Source organism: Mesoplodon mirus (assembly GCF_964341445.2).
Source record: "Mesoplodon mirus genome assembly, chromosome: 15".
NCBI lineage: Eukaryota > Metazoa > Chordata > Mammalia > Artiodactyla > Ziphiidae > Mesoplodon > Mesoplodon mirus.
The window spans coordinates 28,227,508-28,252,008 of NC_138991.1; the positions used below are offsets into that span (position 1 = coordinate 28,227,508).

Genomic DNA, 24,501 nt, shown 5'->3' on the forward strand with positions numbered 1-24,501 from the left:
CATCAATTTGCTGGTAGCACATCTCCAAATGGGTGGTGGCTTAGTTCTTCTGCTGGTTGCATCCCTGACTTCTTGGCAACCCCAGGGAACCCAGCATAGAACTCTACCCAGACCACACATTTAATGAACATCTGAATATGGGAAAGGGGGTGGGGCTCCCTGAGGACCCCAGCCTGACCAAGGGGGTGGGGCTCCCTGAGGACCCCAGCCTGACCTCCACAAAGTTCCCTCCATGGGTGAAGATGCAGATCTACTGCCCCCCATCCCATCTCCCAAGAGGGCAACGGGGAAGGATGTTCCTGCTGCAGTTCTTCTGCTAAGACACAGCCTCCAGCACTGCACCCCCACTGCCACACCCCAACCCCATCCCCTTGCACCAAAGGGCAGGGGGAGGCACCTAAAAGTAACCACCATCACGCAGAGCTGAGAAAAGCCAGCATAAAGCACTTTTATTGCAATAATAAAACTTGAAACTCATATGTAGTGCAGGGGGTGGGGTGGGGGTGGGCGAGTAGGCAGCAATTTCTCTCACCAAATCACTACACAGGACAGCAGAGGGTGAGAGGGAAGAAGGAGAAGCCAGGAAACTCTGAGATCAGCAGGGGGAGCTGAGCATCAAAAAACAGGAGATGCTGAAGCTGTGATGACCAGCATCATTTTCTTAAGACAACATTCAAGGATTTGTCATGATGGCTGGGCTTTCATGGGTGTTAAGTGTCTACAAACAGCACCTTCAATTTAACTTTCGATTAAAGTTCTTAAAATTTAGGAAGTGGAGCCTGGATCGCTATGAGATTACAAAAGTCCTGAATATCCATTAGAAAAACCACAGGATGGAAAAAAAAAAAAAAAGCCAGGCCATGAAGAAGGCTTCAGAGGTCCCTGCTGGCCTGGTGACACACACCTGTAGTGTCCAACATCTCAGTGAAAATGATCTGCGTTCAAAAGGCAGAGGGTTAAGGGGAGGGTGGGAGTGGGACAGTGGAGGCAAAGGCTCTCCCCTTCCCACTTTAGTTTTGGGTAGGGCTTTTAATTCAACCCGAGGACATCTCTCAACTTGGAGAATAATTCGGCCCTCAAAAGCGCCTCAAATCTGCTATGGCTTTGCAGCGCAGCAGCAAGAATGTTTAATATATAATAGATAAAACTTTCATCCAAAAAAAAATAAAATAAAATAAAGATTCTTGCACTCCCCCCAACACCAATTCCTACTCTAAAGTTAACCCATTATTTGTGCTGTTAATACTTGACTAGTACTTAACTGGAAACCTAGATCCAAAGGACTGAAACTCAATCTTCACCCCAAAACGAAAACAAACTAAAATGGGTAACTTGAGGTTTATGGCATATAGTTCAGGTCAACACACATACGAGGAGAAAGGGGAAGAGCAAAGCCGGTGACAGAACACATTCAGTCAGGGAAGATGTTTATACAAAGAGTGTAGTGGAACATCAGGAAAAGCTCCGTACGGACTCGCTGTGCGCATCTGGAGGCGCCAGATCCTTCCATGGCACATCTGTTGGGGACAGAAAGTTGGTGAGTTCCAGCAACTCAATGCTTTTTGGGTGCAGTAGGGACAGCCACAGGCTGCTGCCACACCAAGTCCCCTCCCTAACAGCTGTGAGGTCTGACTTGGCCCTCGCCCCTTCTGCTCCAGCTGGGGAGGGCCCACTGGGCTCGGGCTGGTTTCCCAGGTGAGCAGCCTCCTTCCTGCTCACCTTGGTTGTGTTTTTTTAAACCTAAGGTCACATTTCTGTTGCTGAGGATAGCAGGAGAGGCAAAGCCCACCAATGCAGCTGACAATACAGTTTCCCATTATCAATGAGTCTCCAACCTGGCTGCATATAGGAATCACCTGGGGGCTTTAAAAAACCTGAACACTTGGACCCCACTCCCAGTGGTGGCGGTTAACTGGTCTGGGGGGTGGCCTGGGCATCAAGAGAGTCTTTAAAGCTTCCCAGGGGCTTTAATGTGCACAGCCCGAAGCTGGTTTTCCTCATGTTGAACAGACTGAGAAAACGTCTGCAGTCTTCATTCACTCACTCGAACCTGTAACCTTCTGGGTTTGCCCTTGGGCTTTCCCTCAAGACCCTTTCGAGAAGCTCTGAGCTGTGCTTCGGCAGTGTGTGGGGAGGCTTAGGCCAGGGTGACTCATAGCCATTCAGCCCTCTCTCCCCTCTTTCTCCCCTTCCCCTGTCCTTCCAGATTTCCAGAAAGCCTGTTCCCAAATCAGGGTAACTCCAAGGCTTCCTCAAGTATATTATGTTCAAAGGACTCAGCTTTCCAGGGTGGGGACTAGGTGTAGACCTCTGGGCAGAGAGAGGCTCTGTAAAGTGTCAGAATTCCCTCCCGGCTGGAATGACAAGTGGAGTAGCCAGAGTCCTCAAACCTGACCAGGCCTGGATGACCCAGGTGTTTAGGGATCAAACCACTGGGAGGAAACAGCTAATAATAAAAAAGGCTCCTCTATTTAAAAAAGTCCATAGTAGGACAAAGGTACTCCATAACAGGCTGGCTGCCACTTGCTACCATTTTCAAACAAAAGCATTCTCACCCAGCCCCTGGCTGTGGCCCTCTGGTTCCAGGGGCGGGAGGGGAGCAAATGCAGAGGTCTGGGGCCATGTGGAAAGAAGATGACAAACATTCATGTGTTTTATGATTCTAATACCCACACGAAAAGTTAGGTGCCATTAGGATATTGAGTTTGGTTGCCTAGAAATGAGGGTAGAGGAAGGAAAAAAAGGTCCAGGAAGGAGATGCAGGAAAGGGTTCTGTCCTAATTTGCCACTGTCTGGATGTGACCTTGAGTAAGGCCTCTCTCTCTGGGCCTCAGTCTCCTCACTTGTTGCACAGAAACGCTGACTTAGGTCCCTAAGAGCCTCTCCTAGACTGAGAGCATCCTTTACACTTCACAAGCATCCTTAGGCCTCACCTTTCAACCCACTGATAACAAGCTGGCCTGCTGTCTGTCCTCGTGTGTCCTGGGCTTGCTCCCCGAGGCAGGTGGCCCAGGTGGTAATGCCTCTCTCATATCCTCTAACAGGCAGTAACCACAGACTGTATGGATGAGGGAGCTGCAGAGACTAGGCAGGGCAAGCAAAGTCAGTCATCCCAATCTTACCTCTAAAGAACTAAAATGCTGGCACTAAAAATTTGGCCTATATTTCCAGTTCCCAACTCAGTTTTAGTTTACAGGCTACATATAAAAATACTTAAACAGCTACCATCAGCTGCCCCATCCCCACGAGTTCTTTCAAGAGCACATGCCGTCCCTTTCCAAGGTGTACACTTAAAACTGAAAGGATAGCCAATAGAGGAAGAATGTAAACGGAAAAAAAAAAACCATGGCATTTTTGGTTCTCTCTGATGCTCATCAAACACTGTGCGTGACGTGGGAGGAGCAAAGGGAGTTAAAGGAAGGTCCTTCAGCACAAAGTTCCTTACCCAAGAATGGGGAGCTCAGGGAGGAGGCCATTCCTGTCATTCCAGTTTTAGAAGCTCCACATCAAAGACGAGAGTGGCATTTGGTGGGATGATGCCTGGGTGCCCAGTGGCGCCATAGGCATAGTCTGGGGAGATAGTCAGCTTGGCTCTCTGACCCACGCTCATCTGTGAAAAGAGCAAGGTAGAATGAATGAGCTGAGGCACCCCCCAAATGTCTCCTTAAGAAGCAGAGCTGTGGTTACCTGCCAGGACGGTGTGACTAGGACATTCCAGTGACTGCACGGCTGCCTGGGCAGCGGGCACACCCTCTATGGGATGTGGAGGTAGGCGATCAGGCTGGATGAGCCCTATATCTGGCTCCAAGGTAGCCGACAGCAGATGAAAATCCCTCTCGACTCCAGAACCATCAGGCTCTCAAGCTTTCTGTCCAGGCCTCACTGATCTGACTCTGGGCAGCCATCACTCTAGAAGTGTCACCACCTAATCCTTCAGTGGCCTGTCACTAGAGGCATCTATGCTCTTCAAAAAGGAGTGCTTTGATCAAAACTTTGCTTTAAAAGAAAACACACAGAAAGTAATATTTGAGGCAGTCTACTTTTCTATACTTTCTAGATTTATACTTGTACTCAGAAATACAGAAAAACTAAAAAAGACAGTATGATATTCTGGGGTACAAACTACACTGTACAAAGCAGCATGCTACCAACTGTGTGAAAAAGAGGAAAGTATATATTTATACCTGCCTGTATAAATAGAAAACATCTTTGGAAGGACACAAATAATACCACCATTTCTCTATGGGGAGAACAGAGGGTGGAGGGAAAATTTTCACTTATTAAAATGTATTTGTAGTTTTTCATTTTTCTAATCAAATACACAAGCTTAAATATTTATTTTCTGAATAGTGAGCAGGTTCTCTGCTCTATTCCCACCCTTTACCTATCTTTTTTAAGTCTCCATGTGTGCGTTCCTGGCTCTCTGACCCAGAACAAGAGATGGTGACTGAAGAGAAAGCTGCAGGCTTACTTCCTACAGCTCCCCTCAGAAACTGGGACATGTTGGACCAAGGTAGTAAGGACAGTTGAAAGCATATGGCTTAATCTAATAAAATTCAAAACAATCATATCCTTTTACCCAGCAATTCCACTTCCAGAATCTGCTAGCAACCCAAATGCCCACTGCAAGGGGAGTGGTTTCACAGCACATGTGCACCACGGGTTAGCCAACAGAAAGAATACAGTGGCCTTAATTATACTAACATGGAAAGATGTCCAAGACACATCGTTAGATGAAAAAAGCAAGCTGCCAAAATAGTACATGTGGCAGGATTGCAGACCTGTAAACACAGAAAACCAGAACACAATATCAAAAGAATAGGAAAAGGGGCACAAGACAACCCCCCTTCTTCCTGTGCTTTTAACTTAGTTGTTAAATAAATATTCTACAGAGGAGTTTAAAAGAAGATGCTCTATGTAGGTCTCAGACCACCCAGACTTCTCACAAGTAACAGAGCTGTGACTGACCCAAAGAACCCTGGGTGCAGGGAGAGACTGGGCATCTCCCCAACACCCCACCATGCCTCACCAAGCCTGGGATGTGAAATAGACTGGTAACACTATCTTGGTGGCAGCTATGGCTCCTGGAACACACAACACAATGATTGTTCCAGTGCTGGAACAGCCACAGAAGATGAGTTGTGGGGTGGACAACGGTTGGCACGGGAGATGGGGGATGGGCTACAGACCCAAGAGCCTGCCAGACTTCTGGGGTGGGAACAGGACGGGACAGAAAGGTATAGTTGAAGAGGTTTCCAAAGGGAAGTAAGCCACAAAGATCCTCTCCTTTTTGTACTGCCAACCCTCAGTCATGCTGGAACAAAAATCTAGACACCTGGGAATGGGATAGCTTAAAGTTTCTGAAAGTTCAGCAGTTTATTTGGAGATAAATCAGTGATATTTTATAGAGGAAGTAGAGCAAAGTGTATTCTGGAAAAGAGAAAGACAAATCCTTCTCTCCACACTGGTTAAATCTCCAATTCTCTTTGGTGAGAGGAAATAGATAATTTGTCCATCGTGGCAGGGCCTATTATAAAGCTCGCTGGGTCTCAGGCCACCGTAAACATCCCTTCACCTGGCTAGTGCCAAGAAGAAAATTCCTGGGCTTAGTGGAAGGATAAAATCCAACTGAAATTTGGCAACCCTGGGTCCCCTACTATCTACTTGGAATTTTGAAGAGTTGGCAGAACAAAAGCTGTTTACACAACTTTGGAGGTGAGAGGTGAGAGGTGAAGAAACACACTTAAAACAAGCACAATGACTTTCTCCATGAGTCTGACCTCGCAGAAGTGGTCCTACACAACATGGTCAACAATAAGACAAACACAAATTAAAATGATACCGAGATAACATTTTTCACTCATTATATTGTCCTGAAGCCAAAAGTTTTTAACAACACACCGTGCTGGAGGGCCTGGGAGGAGCAGGCACCTTCACAGCCCGCTGGTGGCAACTCAGAGTAATCCCCACAGATGGCAACCTGGCAGTATGTCAAAATCCAGTGCACACAGCCACTGAACCACTCACTCCACTTTTAAGAATTTGCCTTTGGCAACACTTGCACAAACGTAAAATAAAGTCCATTCAAGATGAGTCACTGCAGTATTGTTTACAATATCAAAATACTGGAAATGACCCAAATGGCCATCAACAGGGTACTGGTCAAATAAATTACAGCACACCCAAGGGAATACAGGGAATACAGGCATACCTCATTTTACTGTGCCTCACAGATACTGTGTTTTTTACAAATTGAAGGTTTGTGGCAACCCTGTGTTGAGTAAATCTACCGGTGCCATTTTTCCCATAGCATTTGCTCGCTTCATGTCTGCCACATTTTGGTAATTCACTCAGTATTTCCAACCTTTTCATTATTATTATTTGGATGGCAATCTGTGATCTTTGATGTTACTACTGCAAAAAGATTATGACTTGTTGAAGGCTCAGATGATGGTTAGCATTTCTTTGCGATAAAATATTTTTTAATTAAGGTATGTACAGTTGACCCTTGAACAACACGGGTTTGAACTGCGTGGGTCCACTTAAACGTGAATTTTTTTCAATACTAAATACCACGTGATCCGTGGTTGGTTGAATCCCTGGATGAAGAACTGTAGACACAGAGGGCCGACTGTAAAGTTATACGTGGATGTTCAACTGTTCAGGGGGTGGGGGAGGGATGCCCCTACCCCCACATTGTTCAAGGGTAAACTGTCCGTTGTGTTTTTAGACATGATGCTATTGCACACTTAACAGACTACAGTACGGTATGAACATAACTTTAATATGCCCTCGGAAACCAAAAACTTCACGTGACTTGTTTTATTGCAAGATTTGCTTTATTGTGGTGGTCTGGAACCGAACCTGCAATATCTCTGAGGTCTGCCTACACTATGTAGCTCTATGAGGAGGAGAGCTTCCTCCTCTTTTATGTCCTGGTATATAAAGTATCAGAGATGGATTAAGTGAAAAAGCAAAGCACAGAACAATGTGTGTGTGGGTCTAAAAGAAAAAGGGGGGGCACTTAAAGAAATTCTACAAGACACATTAATAAAAGGAGTTATTTGGGTGAGAGAGGTAGGAGTGAAAATTTTCCTACCTATAAACGTAATTTAAGAAGTAGACACTAGGAAACACAACGAAACAACGGAGAGCATACCTGGGCAACCCCTTCTTCCCAGCCTCGGATCACCTCCTGCTTACCCAGCACAAACTTAAAGGGCTTGTTTCTGTCCCGGGAGGAATCGAATTTCTTTCCATCTTCAAGCATCCCTGTGGAAAAGGGCAGTTGTAACATGAGCAACGAGGAGTAATGACATGAGGCAAGTCAGAGTCAGCAGCAGAGTGCCGGTCCCATGGGCCAGCACTGGAGGGCCTGGCAGGGTGTCCTAGGAGGATTTCCTGTGTCCTCAGTGGGCCTCTGAGGAGCTGGGGTAGTCCCTCTACTCCAGGCTTGTGAACGCTCTTCCCCAGCTCCAAGCAGTAAGTTGATACAGAGGCAGGCAGCAGTCTACCTTGTTCTGGAGAATGGGGAAGTGGACACACTCCTAGCAGGAATTCCCAGCACCCTGTGGGTTTCCTCCCAGAGAGAGTAACTGTGGGCCCTTTAGGCATACACAACAGCTCAAAGTCACTCCATGTGCAAGAAGCCATATTCCTTCCTCAATTCATTAGTCATCTTTTACAGAAATGTGGGTAGTGTCAGAACTTAACTGAACTGTAGGATACCAGTTGGTGTCGCAGAATCAGAGAATCGGAGAAGTGGCATTGGAAGACACCAAAAACTTTTCACCAGTGAACTGCTAATGACGCTAAACTGTGGGCAGTGTTTCCACTACGAGTAAGAGACTGGGCTAGGCACTCTCCACATATGAACTTATTCAATCCTTCCCACAGCACTGTCCCCGTTTCACAGAACTGAGGCAGAGAGAAGTGAACTTGTTAAGCTAGGCTATAAATCCAAAAACCAAGTTCATTCTACTATTCCAGTTTCCCAGAAGCGAGACAACCCATAATGTCAACCTCAACTAAAAGGGGGCATTCCAGAGATGGAGATGCCAGTGGGTGAGTGCCACGACAAAAGATGAATAGACACCTGCAACTCCTTGCTCAAAAAAGACCATCACATTGGTTTCTCTGGAAGCCAGTATCAGCCAATTGTGATAGCTGTCACTGAGGTCCTGAAAACTCACACCAGGATCCTAGACTGGAAGGGGCCAGCCAGTTGCTGACATGTAACTAACACAAAGCTGATTTCATTGGAGACAGAGATTGGGCAGCCACCATGGTTCTAAATTAAGCAACACTCAGAAGACCCAGCAAAACACAGAAGTCTGTTGTGTTTGTATGTTTTCAGAGGTGGAGGGAAATCCCAGCCTAAAAAACAATGTCAACACTGGTAGGTGGAATGGGGAAGCAGAGCTCAATTGACAGCTTTATCACAGCTACCAGACTTTCTGTATTTTGACAAAATAGGAAATGGGGTGGGGGAGGGGGGAAGGAACTGCCGTCCTAACAGAATAGGAGGGGAGACAGATGTCCTGGGTGCAGAGTGGGTGCTGGCACTGCCTGAAGCCTGGAGCTGAGGACTGAGAGGGAGACAGGAGGATGGAGATCTACCCCTGCCAAGTCAGTGCAGAGCCAGGAACTGGCACCCCAGAACTAACAAGCTGGGGTGTACATGTAGCTCCTCCTTTACCAGAACACAATCACTACCTGATAAAAGGAATGACAAACGGCAGGACTTGAATAGTTTTTTATAAATGAGAAACTGGGAGAAGACCAGGTCTCCACTTTCCATAATACTACGGACATTCCCTTTAACCCATTTCAAGTTCTTCATACACTGACCCCACCCCAACTGAACTCAGCATTAAGGGTGAGAGGAGACTGAAGACCAGAACTAGCCTCTTCCTGGTCTATGCTCTTTAGAGCAGATCCTGAGTAGAGCCCCAGGGCTTCCTGAGCAGCCACGGTAGACAGGTAACTACTAGGTGAGGAAGCCACGTGGGAAAGAGCCAAGGATGGGAGGGTGGTCCCTGGCCTCTAAGTCCTGACTATCTGCAAAGCTGGCTGGACAAACTCAAAGAGAAAACCTGCCCAGAGGGGCACCTGAAACACAGGCTGTAGCACATTCCAGACCCTTGGAAAACCCAGACCCAGCGCCCCCACCCCCCATCCTAACATCAAATTTCCAGGAGCAGCAACAGCCTGGCCCAGGAGACGAACTGGAATCAATCCAAGCCTTCCTCCTATGCCAGAGTTGGTGTGAGGTGGCCGTATGGGCCAGTTTGGGCACTTGGACCAACTGTGAAGTCTACTGGAATCTTGCAGGAAAGACCTGCCTCACTGGTAAAAAAAAAGAAACACATCCAGGAAGAAAGTTCCTGCCCTCCCTTCCTGTTGCATGCTGTCATGTAAGGATGTGATGTCTGGAGCCATGGCAGCCACCTTGTATCCACAAAGTCAGCCAGGAACCCCAGAATGGTAGTCCCATTGCTCTGAACCAGCCCCAAACCACCTCCTTTAAGACGTGCATTCTGAGGTGATTAAAAATCTGCTTTGCCTTAAGTCAGATTTCCAGTTACTTGCAACTGAAAGTAACCTAATTGGAATGAGGTAAATATTTTATTTGACATTTACTTAGTACACCCCACTGTAGCGCTGCCATGAGAGAAGTAACAAAGAAATGGAACTCAACAACCCACATCAGTAAGAGCTATCACTGTGACGACAGACCAGTGTGTTATGTCAGGACCCAGTACACACATAAATGTGTATAAATGAAGCAAAATTTACATGTAACAGTTACTATGTGGGACACACTTCTCATTTCTAAAAAGACTGCTGATTTTGACTCCCTAGATTTATTTCATGATACATTAATGGGTTGCAACTCACAGTTTAAAAAAATACAGTATACCTACAAAAGAATTATACTATTTCCTACCAAATTTGAACATGTGCCTAATCAGAGCAAGATCGTATTTTGAATTTTATTTATTTATTTATTTATTTTTGGCTGTGTTGGGTCTTCGTTTCTGTGCAAGGGCTTCCTCTAGTTGCAGCGAGCGGGGGCCGCTCTTCATTGCGGTGCGCGGGCCTCTCCTGTTGCGGAGCACGGGCTCCAGATGCGCAGGCTCAGTAGTTGTGGTTCACGGGCCCAGCTGCTCCACGGCATGTGGGATCTTCCCAGACCAGGGCTCGAACCTGTGTCCCCTGCACTGACAGTCAGATTCTAAACCACTGTGCCACCAGGGAAGCCCAAGATCGTATTTTGATTGCAATAAAAACCACTGGGTACTGAGACAGACTCCCTACACTTTCCTTTTATTCCTGATCAAATGCATTGCCAAGCAACTTCTAGATGTTACATGCATCCATCCTGCTTTGCCTGAAGGTGAGATGTTTCAACTGTCTGACTGGTACCAGGCTGGGGGCACAGGTGAGACTCAGCCTCTACCTGCTGCTGAGCCAAACTGGAGAAGTGGATGCTCTTCAGTGCAGAGACTGTGGGTCTGGGAAAATGTCCCCCTTAAGCTTTTCTGGGACACTGAGGGGCAAAAAGAAACCATAAAAGCCAAGATACAGGATTTCTAAGTAAAGGGGCTTTAAGCAGGAGCTTTGCCAAGGATCCTTATTCTCCTACCCTATTTCGGATGAGCTGTTGTCCCTGGGAAGAGGACATGAGCCTCATTCCAGAACTTGAGAGCATGGTCATCCTCTGTCAATCTCACCTACTTCCTCGGAGAAGAAATCTTCACAGGGACGGTTAGGTGGTGGCGTTGGTAATGCGTTCCTTACATGTGAGGAGGGAATTTCCTATAATCTAAGTCCAAAGGGTAAACGATATCCAAAGATCTGAGCAGGATGTCACACAACTGGCACAGGCTAAAGGGGCCAGGAGGTGCTAGAAAAAAGGCTTCTCCAATGCAGAGGAAGAGACCACCTTCTATATGGCTATAATTTGCAGGGTGAGGAAGGAGGTGATGCAAGAGAGGAAGCAATGTCCATTAAGAAGCAGGAATGAATGTGCATACAAGGCTTTCTGGAGTTGGAATTAGGTTTGTCGGTACTGAATGCAGAACATAAGAGAAGCTGTGACATCAAAACCAGTAGTTTCGGCCAAGATGGAGGAAAAGGGATCAGATTTACCCTCCTAACTAAACAACCAAAAATTAAAACAAAAACAAAAAACAACAAACTAACAAAAGAAAAGAAACGAAATGAAATGAAAAGAAGAGAGAGAAACAACCCAGACAATAGTTAAAACACTTAAGACACTGGACACTGCAATGAAAAACTGTGATCCCTGAGAGATGGGAAACTAACAAGGCGAGCCCTATGACTGCCCCAGCTTATATCCTTGGGAGTTTCCAGGGAGAAGAAAGTGGGACGGAGCTCAAGTCCACAAGACAAGTACCAGGGAGGAGAGAGCTGTAGAGGAAGACCCCGAGAGGTATACAGAAGGTCCCCCTTGGGTATTCAGTACAGTACTAATCAATGCATGTGTTTGAGGAAGCTTCTCAAGGCCTGGAAGAGCATCCAAAAGGTTTAGAAGAAACAGTGCTCAGAGCTTACACAGGGCTGGGGTCAGTGCCTGTTCCCATCAGCCAGACTGAAGAAAGTCATGGTTCATGAGGCACTGGATAGGAAACCCAGGAAGATCTTGCCTCAGCAGTGAGGAATAATCAGCCCCAAACTGAGCACTGCTCGGGACCCTCCTAGCAAATCGTAAAAGCAAGACCCCAGGGACTTCCCTGACAGGCCAGTGATTAAGACTCCCTGCTTCCACTGAAGGGGGCGTGAGTTTGATCCCTGATGGGGAACTAAGATCCCGCATGCCGCGTGGTGCGGCTAAAAAATGAAGGAAGAAAGGAAGAATTAAAATTAAAAAAAAAAAAAGCAGGACCCTAAAGGATCAAACTATTTCCAAGTAACTTAAGTGCTTCCCAGTACAAAGCTCAAGAATATTTTTAGGAATAAAAATATCCAGCACCCCAAAACATAGAATTCACAACGTCTAGCATCCAAAGATGACCAAGCATGCAAAGAGGCAGGAAAACACAACCCACAATGCAACTAATCAATCAATTGAAAACAACTCAGAACTGATACAGAGGTTAGAATTAGCAGAGAAGGACAATAAGATTTAAGTCAAACTTCCAGGGATGAAAACTACAATGCCCGAGATGAAAAATACAGTGGGCTTTTAGAACAACTGGATATCCGTAGGCAAAAAGTAAAAACCTGGATCTATACTTCACATCATAATCAAATATCAACTAAAAATCAACTCTAAATGAACACTATAAAACTTCTAGACGAAAACATAGGGAAATAATCTTGGTGACTGTGGGTTAGGCAAAGAGTTCTTAGATTATGAGGTTAAAAAGCACAATCCATAAAGGATAAAATGAACTTCATCAAAAATGAAAACTTCTGCACTTTAAAAAATACTTTTAAGAGAATGAAAAGTCAAGCCACAGACTGGGAGAAAATCTTTAAGAAGCATATATCTCATAAAGGACTTGTGTCCAGAATACATAAAAAGCCCTCAAAACTCAACAAGAAAACAACTTAATTAAAAAAGGGCAGGGCTTCCCTGGTGGCGCAGTGGTTGGGAGTCCGCCTGCTGGTGCAGGGGACACGGGTTCGTGCCCTGGTCCGGGGGGATCCCGCATGCCGCGGAGCGCCTGGGCCCGTGAGCCATGGCCGCTGAGCCTGTGCGTCCAGAGCCTGTGCTCCGCAATGGGAGAGGCCGCAACGGTGAGAGGCCCGTGTACCGCAGAAAAAAAAAAAAAGGGCAAAAGATTTGAATAGATTTCACTGAAAAAGATTAAAAAATGGCAAGTAAGCACATGAAGATGTTCAACCTTATCATCATTACAAAAATGCAAGTTAAAACCACTAGGAGTGGTTTAACTACTACCGATTAGAATGAGCACAACTAAAAAGACTCATCATATTACGTATGTACTGGTGAGGATATCGAGGAACTGGAATTCCCACACATGGCTGGTGGCAACTTAAAACAGAACAAGCACTTTGGAAAAGTTTGGCCGTTTAAGTTAAACATACACCTCCCATTTGACCCAGCCATTCTACTCCTGGATATTTAGAGAAATGACACTTATGGCTATACAAAAAGACTTATATACACAAACGTTCACAGCAGACTTACCTGTAATAGCCAATAACTGGAACAACCCAAACATCTGCCAACTGGTGAACAGATAACCAAATATATCCATACAATAGAAAATTATTTGGCAATAAAAACGAATGAATTATCGACACATGGAACAACATAATCTCAACATAATTATGCTGAGTGGAAGAAGCCAGACAAAACAGTACATACTATATGATTCCACTTATAAAAAACTTCAGAAAAATGCAAACTGACCTATGCTGACAGAAAGCATATCAGGGGTTGCTGGCGATGGGAAGAAGGGGGAGGTTTCAAAGAGGAACAAAGAAACATACCCAAACTTATGAAGCTGTACACGCTAAGTAGCAGCAGTTTACTGCATGTCAATTATGCCTCTGTAAAACTGTTATTTTAAAAAAACGGGGAGAAAGGGAAACAAGTGAGATTTACTAAAATCCTACGTATGTTTACCTCCTTCACCCAACCTGGCAGTGGATGGCAGGTGCTTCCTCTGTCTGGGAAGGAGCAGGTAAAGCAGGCAGCAAGTCAAGCCTCAGCAGTTGCTCCCATTTTAACTCTGGACATCTCCGTGCCAGGACCTGGAGCCCTTGAACAGCGAAACCACCTGCCAAGTTAGTACTGTAATTTCCTAGAGAAAGCACGCTCTGCTGAGAGAAGGCAACTGAGGTTACAGTTCAGACATGACAGCCACTCTTAGCAAAAACCTGGATCACCAGCATGACCTTCTATCTGCAGAACTGACTGATTCCACTTCTGATTCCACACAAATCTATATACCTCATGACCCAGAAATTGCCTAGGATAGCCAAGTATTCTCGATTTCAAGAATTAATTCTCGTCTCTCCTGAACGCAGCTCAAGGTCACAGACCTGGACTCAGAGTTCTATGTCCCTGTGGCACTCAGCTCAGCCCCTGGCACTCACAACACTGGCACTCATGAGCACTTTTCGATTTGCTTCATTTGCATGATTTTTAAGAATGAGCAGGACAAGCATGAGGCTTCCATTTCTGGACCTCTTCCCTATATGGTAAGAAGAATCTGAGGGATAGTCCCAGAATGGCAGATTTTACTTTTGGCACTTTTAAATTACTAGTCAGTAAGAAAAATGTGAAAATTTGGGGGGTCTCCAGTTAAAAGCACAAGGCCATGAAAAGAGTGAAAGCTATGGCTGCCTGAGGGACTGTTAAAGCAGCCTCTGGCTGGAAGGCAGTTGACATCACCTTCGCCTGGGTCTCCTCCCAAACTGTTTTAGCTGTTCTTTGGGGGAAGAACCAGACTCAAATCCCTGGAGAGGGAGCAGGAGGGCTTTAAAAAAACAGAGAGAGCGCGCGCATGAGTGTGGGGAAGTCTCCAGGTCCTCTCCCCGGCAGCATTCCTCCCACAGCTTGGCTCTTTAGGCTCTTTCTGCTGCTCATCTGTTAGGGAGGGTTCTTTCTTGCTCCAAATGAACCAGCAGAGGCAGACTTGGCCAGCAGCTGCTGTGCAAAGGTCCCTCGGACTGTGTCTCTGATGCTCAGCCCATGTCATAGAAGCAGTGGTTAAGACCCAAGGCCAGGGAATTCCCTGCCTGTCCAGTGGTTAGGACTCCATGCTCTCATTGCTCTCCTATTCATGTCCAATGTTTGCTTATTAATCCTATTTCTTCTGTTTTCCAGAAAACACAGTGGCAGGAGCTGTCAGGTATAATGGTTAAAGGCATGAATCCTGGAGGCTGGCTCCAGATTATTACAGTAAGTCCCTGCTGGTCTCTCTGTTTCTGCCCTTGCTCTCCTACAGTTTAAATGTGACATGGCAGCCAGAGTGACATTCTTTTAAAATACAGGTCAGACCCTATTACCCTTGTGTTCAAAACCCTCCCCTAGTTCTTCATTTCACTCAGAATAGAAGGTGAAGTCCTTATGTCTCTCATTGCCAAGGGCCCCGGTTCGATCCCTGATCAGGGAACTAATATCCCACATGCTGCACAGCCAAAAAGTAGAAAAAAAATTTAAAATTTAAAAATAAATAAATAAATAAAATAAACAAAAAAATCTTAAAAAAACCCCACAAGACCCAAGGAGCACCCCTGGCTTATCATTTCATTTACAATCCAACAGAAAAGGAGCCACCTCTAGGGCACCCTGCTTTGTAGAAGGCAGAGTCCGCAAATACCCTCTACCGGGTAAAGGAAGATGACTTGAGAAGGCACTGAAGCTATGGCCTCACCACTTGTAGTTAAAGCTCATGACTCACAATGTGGTTTTCAGTAGCTGATGAATCTTTGCAGGTGGTTTTCACAGGCAGCATTCTACAGGGCCCTAAATATGGCAAGTTTTAAAACTAAAAAACAAAAAACCCAAACCTAAACCAGACAATGACAACAACAACAAAACAGAATATCCCAAACCCCAAACTTTCAAAACTATATTAAAATTCTTGCCATTTACAGTTGGGAGGAGAAAGGATTTCTACTTTTAACTCAATACCAGGTAGTTTCTTGAGTACAAAAAGTGCAATGGTTGAATGGTGGTAGGGGAACCAAACTGAAAATCACCAATTTTTCTGAAGATTTGCCTTTGAAGCCACTTGGAACATCCCCAAATGGATGTACTGACCTAGGCACAGATGGGCACACTGACCTAGGCTGAGCTGCCTCCCTTCCTCCTTACTATATACAGAAGCTCTCTCAACTACCGTTTACTGAGCTGCCTGGCCAGAGACTCTTATAGAAACCACAGCCTGCACAGCCTCGGGCTGTGAAAGCTCCTTCGTGCCCCAGTCTCTAGCTCATCCTCACTCCATCTTTCCCACGCGAGTTTTATGCTTTCCAAGGGTCAATCAGCTATGTTTATTCCCAAATCCATTTATGTCAGTTATACTTACTGAAGATAGATAATATAAATAAATGAAATATGAGTGTGAACAGAAAAAGAGCAGTCCTAGCTGATATTTTGGAAATACTCAATAAGGCAATTCACTAAAAAATATTGCTAGTGAATAACTGTGTGTGGATGAGACCAAATGTATGTTCGGAGAAAGAAGTCTTAAAAACCTGGAAAGGTTTGGCACTTAGGTGACCTCACAACAGTCCTTGCTCTACTTTAAAGAAGCCAAAATTAGTTTTTGCAAGAACCTTGATAGGAAACTCCACCAGAAGACCCACCCTAAAAGAAAGACCCTGCCCTTTAGTAAATGATTTATGTTTGGATTTAAATAAAATGTTTAGAGAAACCAAGTCACTTTTATGATTAACATATCAACTATCCCCTTGTCCCAATCATGATGGGTGAGATTCTACACAATGAGGCATTAATTCAAAGCTTATGTCTTTGTTCCACTTCCGGGCCTCTGCAGTTGAACTCAGGGTAGCCTTCCTGAACTAGAATTCTGAGAACCCCATGCACATGCTATGATCACGAGTCAAATTCCGACCCAAAGAGAGAACCAGCTTCTGCTTCCCCTTCACACAAAGTGCAAGAACATTTCTTATCTGTTTTCTGAAAATGCTTCTAACCTTTGGTTAAATTCCTTTAGGTTCTATGACCAAAAGTATATTTTCAAAGGAAGGCCCATGCGCAGAATTGCAGGATGCAAACCAGAATGCAAGCTCTGGTGGGCATGCCTTTCCATTTTCTATTTTATCACAATATAAGAAGACTGCCACATTATGTCTCATGGGGGTAGGGAAGAGATGCACAAAAGGAAACACTACTTAACAGTGGCTATCTGGAAATGGTAGAAATATGCATGATCTTGAATTTTTTCTTTTTTCTGTTTTCCAGAAAACACAGAGGCAGGAGCTGTCAGGTATAATGGTTAAAGGCATGAATCCTGGAGGTTGGCTCCAGATTATTACAGTAAGTCCCTGCTGGTCTCCCTGTTTCTGCCCTTGCTCTCCTACAGTTTAAATTTGACATGGCAGGGCCTCCCTGGTGGCGCAGTGGTTGGGAGTCCACCTGCCGATGCAGGGGACACGGGTTCGTGCCCCGGTCCGGGAGGATCCCACATGCTGCAGAGCGGCTGGGCCCGTGAGCCATGGCCGCTGAGCCTGCGCATCCGGAGCCCGTGCTCTGTGGCGGGAGAGGCCACAGCAGTGAGGGGCCCGTGTACCGCAAACAAACAAACAAACAAACAAATAAATAAATTTGACATGGCAGCCAGAGTGACATTCTTTTAAAACACAGGTCAGACCCTATTACCCTTGTGTTCAAAACCCTCCCCTAGTTCTTCATTTCACTCAGAAGAGAAGCTGAAGTCCTTACAACGGCCTACAAGGCCCTGTAAGAGCTGCCACCCCACAGCACCACCTCTCTGACTTCATCTCTGATTCCTCTCACACTTCTCCACTCAAGAACACTGTTTTCTTATGTTCTGTATACACACACCAGGAATACTCCCACCATAGGGCCTCTGACCTTGCTGTTCCCTCTGCCTAAAATGCTCTTACCCAGTCACACGGATTACTCCCTTACCTCCTTCAGGTCTTTGTTCAAATGTCACCTTCATTGTTCTATCTAAAGTTTCAACTGTTCCTGTTCCCTCAGCACTATTGGCTAATGTCTAATGTTTGCTTATTAATCCTATTTATCATCTGTCTTTCCCATTACAGTTTAAGATCTATGAAGGCAGGGACTCTGTCTTCTTCACGCCTGTATTCCTGGTTCCCAGAACAGTGCCTTGCATATAACAGATGGTCAACAACACTTGTAGAAAAATCAAAGGCACCTTTGCCCCCACCAGGCCTTGCACACACCTGGCAAGCCCCTGACTGAGCCACACACATCCAAGACCATGTCGTACTTCTAGCCCCAAGTGTGGGCTGCTCAAGGCACTTCCCTTATAATGTTAAGCACAAGGGAAGGCACTCCCTACAAGGTAGGCACCTCCAGGGCAAGGCTGAGGCTTCCCTGCCCTGCCCAGCTCCTAACACATTTGTTGAATGACTGAGGGAAAGGTTTGGTGTGCTGACCTGTGTGTGTGGGTGAGAGAGGAAGGAGTGGTTACAACTTTATCAATCCACAGGGACTGGGCAAAGTCCAAAATGTTGTAAATATTCTCTTTCTTATTCTAACCCAAAGGCAACAGAAGTAGGATACCAATCATAACAGGAATGTGGGCTTTCCACACTCCAGCTGGAGTGTAATGCCAGGTCCTAACTGACCACTCAAAATGGTCACTGAGTACCTACTCCATGCCAGGCACCAACGGGGAGAGAACCTGGAGAACACCACTTGTGTGGGTCTGGCCTCCTGCAGCCTGCAGTCTCCTGGGGAAAGGGTAGATGTAACTACACACAGCCTGACTGTGAGGAAAGCAAAGGACGGGAGCCTTGTTGGAGACAGAGGCGTGAGTGTGTGTGCATGTGCGAAGACACACTTTAGTCAAGGGTCAGGGGAGACCCACTGAGGGGGTGTCATTTAAGCTGCAAGAAGAGCCTGCCATGTGGTGGGAAGCGGGGGCAGTGTGGCTGCACCTAAGCACAGGGGCAGAGACCTTCCTGGGGGGAAAGCTTGGTGTGTTTGGGGAACTGAATGCAGGCCAGGGTGGCCTGAGCTCCTGGGAAGGGAAAAGTAAAGGCAATGAGAGCAGAGATAGCAGCATCCAGGAGCTGATTATCCCCCTTTCTCTCCCTTTCCTCCTCCTGCTCTTTATACTGCTAGAGTTTATCGGGCCAGAGTTAAAGGGGCCTGAGGGAAGAACTGCAAGGACTCACTTGAGTTCCTCAGTAGGTAAAAAAAAAAAATAGGAAAAACAGAAATATGAATCAACAAGTACTGCCATGAGCACCAAAGGGAGAAATGGATAATACATGCCTAAGTTATCCAAAACACCCCTGGCCTTTTCCATGGGAAATAGCAGGTGACAATACTATTTTTAGAGAAAACTCCAAGGCAGACAAATGAGTTTATAGATACAATGAACTCAATCAGTACTTTACAAAAGTCAGTTTTTAACCACCAAACACGTTCAAGTTAAAATTTTTATGGTATAAGTTATAGCCAATAAAGTTGTTAATGGAAAAAAAAAAAAAGAAAAGTCTATGAGACCCACTGAAAGGAACCAGAGCTCTTTGGAGAGGTGACTGATGCCAGTATCAGAGAAGTAAAACAAGGAAATGATTAAAAATAGTGGAAGCAGGCTTCCCTGGTGGCGCAGTGGTTGCGAGTCCACCTGCCAATGCAGGGGACGCGGGTTCGTGCCCCGGTCCGGGAGGATCCCACATGCCGCGGAGCAGCTGGGCCCGTGAGCCATGGCCGCTGGTGCTGCGCGTCCGGAGCCTGTGCTCCGCAACGCGAGAGGCCACAACAGTGAGAGGCCCGCGTACCGCAAAAAAAAAAAAAAAAAAAAAAATAGTGGGAGCATGTCAAAAAGGTACTGGAGCCTGCCTGAAGAGGCTCCTACTGGCCAATTTTGGGACAATGTGAGTATCAAAAAGAATAATGAATATCTATGATTTTAAGGCTCCAAGTAAAATATGTGAGTTCCTAGTATACTAAAAACAAACAAATAAATAGATGGGGGGGGGGGAAAGTCCCTTGTCACCATGCGGGATGACTATAAAGCCAATTCCTGACCTTGGTGATTGGTGATTAAAGAATTAAGTTTTACTCTGTGTAATAGTAGAATGGTAGTTAATAAATGTAGAAGATATGAAAAAAAATTTAAATTACCACTTTGTAAATGCCAATGAAATAGTTTCTTCTGGTAAGAATCATCAACTGATGTAAAAACCAGTAGGTGAAAGGTTGATGAGGAGCAGAGAACGTGGAGGATGTCCAAGCACTTCACAGACAGCCCACTAATTGCAAAGGGTAAAATGCACCTTCACAAAAAAGATCAAATTTAGCATTACAAATAGTGATGTTCCCCACGGTGTGCTGAGTACAAAGTGCACAACATTCTGTAAGAAGTCTTCACATTAAAATGTTTTAACCAGAAACTAGTTAGACATTTCAACTCCTAGTTTACTGGAAATCAAGGCAGTGGAAGGAGTTAGACAACAACCAAGAGAAAACAATGAGACAGACATGGGGTATTCTATAAGATAATAAGCCTTCTCTCTTTGGAAAAGCAGTGTGAGGTGTGAAGACTCTTCTAGATTGTTACTATAGACATAATACCCAACTGAACCTCAACTGAAATCTGGTTTTCACTGTGAAGACAACTGGGGTAGATTCAATATGAATTTGGCTTTAGATACTACTGAATCATTTAAAATTTTCTCAGATGTGACCAGTAGCAGGATAGGGAGAATACTCTCATTCTTACAGCATGCTCAGGAACTTAGCGGAGAAGTATCATGATGTCTGCAAATTACATGGCTCAGCAAAAAACCCGACATAGATATCTACCTACATATACCTATAAGTAGAGAGAAATGGCAAATATGACAAAATGTCAACCATCGTGGAATCTAGGTAGTGAGCACATGGTATTTATTCTTTTTTTTTTTTTTTTTTTGCGGTACACGGGTCTCTCACTGTTGTGGCCTCTCCCATTGTGGAACACAGGCTCCGGATGCGCAGGCCCAGCGGCCATGGCTCACGGGCCCAGCCGCTCCACGGCATGTGGGATCTTCCCTGACCGGGGCACGAACCCACGTCCCCTGCATCGGCAGGCTCCCAACCACTGCGCCACCAGGGAAGCCCTATTATTCTTTTTTGATTTTTCTCTATGTCTGACAACTTCACAAATAAGAGTTGCACATAGATGCAACAATACTATGAGGTCTTTGGTTCACTTAAAGCAAGTGAGCCTTCTTCTGCTCTCACCTGTGGAAGAAGAGAGCTCGGCATCTGTGTGATTCTGTTTTTTGGTAATCACAGTCCCAGAGGAAAGAAAATAATGCTTCCATAGCAAGGTCTATTTTCAAAATGTTAAAATCCAGTTATGTTAAGGAAACTTGAGGAGAAAAAGGGCTGACACCTTAACTTGCTCACACAGCCAAGCTGGTGTAGCCCAACCCTGCCCCTCTCATACCCACCTAGAAACAACAACAAACACTAAAAACCTCCCTTGGTCCCCAAATTGAAGAGAACAACTGCAGCTTTCTTAGCCAATGTATTCTGTAGGCAATGTGTAGGCCTGTTTTGAGGTGAATCCTCACTCAGATTCATCTCTTTTTTATAATTACCTATTTCCCCATCTGTGAAATGGAAGGGTGATAAGGTCTCAGCCTATCCAACTCTGCCAGTGCTAAACTGCAGGGACAATACACCACTTAGTGCCTAAGACGCGGGGACCTTTAATGAGATTGTGTGCAGTAACAGCGTCACTGTTGCTGCCCATCCCAGAATGCACCTGCCCCCAGCAACTCCTCACAGCAGGCACTGTTACTCCCATTTTACAGATGGCACATGGAAGCTGAGAAAAGCAGGTCAATTCGCCCAAGCTAAGATCTGAACCCAGCAAAGGACCCACATCTTCTTTGGGGATCACTGTCCACCTGGTACCACCTCTGCACACGCTATACACCCAGGACACAACCAGGGCCCTGTTTCTGTACTTGCCACCAGGAGTCCACATAGTAGCCAGAATGCAGTGTGTCCTGTTAAAAGTCCAAATCAGCTCATGACCCTCTAATGGTTCATCTCAGAGAGAAAGCCAGTGTTTTGATAACAACCTACAAGGCCCCACCATCACCTCATCTCCTGCCACTTTCTCCCTCACACAATCCACTCCAGCCACGCTGGCCTCCTCACTGTCCCTCTCACACACCAAGCATGCTCCAGCCTCAGGGCCTCTGCTGGAGCTCCTCCCTCTGCCTGGAACACTGGTCCCTAGACAGCCACACTGCTCACTCCCCAACTTCCTTTGGGCAAATATTAAAATGTCATTTTGTCAGAGGCCTCTTCCAACCACCCTCACTAAAAGCAGCAAAGCCCCTTCCCAGGTCCTCTGCTTTAGTCTCTCTCCACAGAGCTTCTCACCACCTGACGTGTCACACCTTCGTGCTATTACTCTCATCCCCACCAGATCAGGTCTTTGTTTAGATCATTGGCCGTGTCCCTGCGCCTGGCTGGTTGCTGTTGCTCAATCTGCTATCGGAAGGAAAAGGGTCCTGTTGTGGCCCTGCCCAAACAGTTACAGCCTGTCTGCCTGAAGCCGCCACACATCGTGGAATCCATCTGAGCAGTCTCTGCTGGGGGCGAGCCTTCCTCCAGACATCAGATCATCAGCCAAGAAACACCCAGCAGGGGAGTGGGTGGAATAAAGCAGAGAGGAGAGGGGAGACAGAGGCTAAAGAAAAGCAAGGGGCTGGGGTGGGGAGAGGGGCTGCAGGAAAGGGACCACACCTGCCCTGGGAGCTGCATCATCCCTCCAAGTGGACCTCCTGAGGAGATGGAGCCAAGAGAGCCTTGGTTTTTCTCAGTCAGTGCCAGGCTATAGACAACTTAAATCCGATCCCAAGGACAAGATGTCAACTATAAAAAAAGAATTCTTCAATCCACTTGAGGCTGCTCTGACAATGGCAGGCATGTGGCCTGCTGATGTGAGTAAAAGGGACATAAGGCTAGCTGTGTGTCAGGACAAGCTCAACTATAAAGATGATGAAGTTACCGGAGGCAAGGAGAGAGCCATGAGGATCCACGTGATGCTCAAAGCACGTATGTGGCAGATTACCATTCCACCTCCGTCCTGCCACCTCAATGCCCACCTGTCATGCTACTAGGAGGTGCTTGGCTGGTGACAGTACAGTTTGCATTTTCCCTTCTGGCACTACGATGAGGCGGCACAGGCCTTTTTTGGGGCGGTGCTCATGCTGTGCTCTGCTAGAGGCCACAGAAGGCACCAGAGGGAGCCCAGAGAGTAGCATCCAGGATACAACTGGCAGCCACCAGTAGCATTTAAAACATCCATGTGGTCAAAGTCAGTCTGTGATAATCATATCTCTGGTGACCGAGAGAAGGTTGTGGCTTCCTTACTTCCAATGCTAATTCTTAGAAGCTGCCCCCAAATCAGCTGTAGCAGACACCTGGCCAGAGCGGACTGGATCTAGAGTATTCACCCGACCTGAACCAATGAGATTCTCCCTCCTAGGAACTGTAACCACTGGAGCCACACAGCCAAGCAATCTGAGCTAGCTCTGCAAAAGAAGACAGGAACGGGGCACAGGGGTGGGAGGAGGGTGGGTGGGCAGGCAGGAACGTCCACCATCTACGACTTGGGAGAAGCAGGAAAACAGAAAGCTGTAACAGGAGACTACTGAGGCAGGCAGGTAGAGGAAAACACAGATGAAAAGTAGGAGCATCATGAGAATTTCTCCGTTCTCAAGGTCCAGTGGGCCTCTTGCCTTTGAGGACCCCCAGATTTTTATGATACTCCCCACCATGTTCCCTCGAGATGGATTCTGTTCCCAGTGCCTTCAAAGCCATAACTGCTCTAGATGAAATCTCAAAGCGCCTACTCATTCCTCTCACGCCCCCACAGGTCTCAAATGGGTTCTTTCTGGGAGGCTGGTGGCAAAGACCCACAGGAACAAAGCCGCCTGCCCAAGAACAGCCTATTCTGTGAGTATGAGAGGCAGGGCTGGCTTCTCACCAGGGCGTCTCTGTAGGGCTTATCAAAATGAAATAAAAAAGAAAGCTTTTGTCCTAACGCATGCCAGGGTCCTGCTGCTGTTCTGGGAACATGTGGGTGGGTGCCGCCCTCGAGGAAAACACAGACTTGGAGAAGAGGCACTGGGAGCCCTGATGGTGCTCTGGGTCCCACGACCATCTGTTCTCTTAGGAAAAGGCTCCAGACATGCTGTGTGGGGACACTTCACCAAGAGGCACAGTGAAATGCTGTTCTGCCTATATGTGGGTGTCCAGTCCTACCATCAGCACCAGAAGATGGGTGATCCAAGGACAAGAGGCACAGACTTGGGAGTGGGACAGGTGTAGCCAATTATCCTAATGTGTCTACCTACAAACTGGGAGGAGAAGGGGTCAGAAGTCACCTCATCATCTCTCTGAGTCCCAGTCTCTGCCCCAGTTGGCTGTGGGAACTGAATGAACTGCCCACTCACCCAGCACTGTAAAAGGCAACTGTTACCCTTCTCATCCTGCAGATCAAAAACAACCAAACTAGCAGGTTCTCCTCCAGCAGACCTCCTAGGTGCTGACTGGGGTCTACAAAGACAGCCATTTAAAACATCAAAACCACTTTCCAGCTTCGTTTGCAGGCATGAGATCGTTCCCCATGAAGACAGGTTTCAGTACCTCCTCCTCCTCTGGTAGCCTTTTTAGAAGTTCAAGTCCCTAACTCCCTCCACCCCCGGCCCCTTTTTCTACACATGGAGAAGGGCCAGAGGAATAAAAAAGCCAGAGAACTAAAAGCACACAGGAGGTGGGAATGTTAGTCG

General features: G+C 46.3%; 1 protein-coding gene across 1 annotated transcript in view; it reads right to left on the minus strand.

The window, feature by feature from the left end:
• Positions 1-424: 424 nt before the first annotated feature.
• FKBP1A (FKBP prolyl isomerase 1A) overlaps positions 425-24,501 on the minus strand; it is a 25,575-nt gene continuing 1,498 nt past the window's right edge. Inside the window, exons 3-5 of the mRNA XM_082643755.1 lie at positions 7,160-7,272; positions 3,446-3,610; positions 425-1,517 (exon numbers count right to left, since the gene is read on the minus strand). Coding sequence (XP_082499881.1) covers positions 3,482-3,610; positions 7,160-7,272 — 242 coding nt within the window. The 3' untranslated portion in view covers positions 425-1,517; positions 3,446-3,481. The remainder of the gene's footprint in view (positions 1,518-3,445; positions 3,611-7,159; positions 7,273-24,501) is intronic.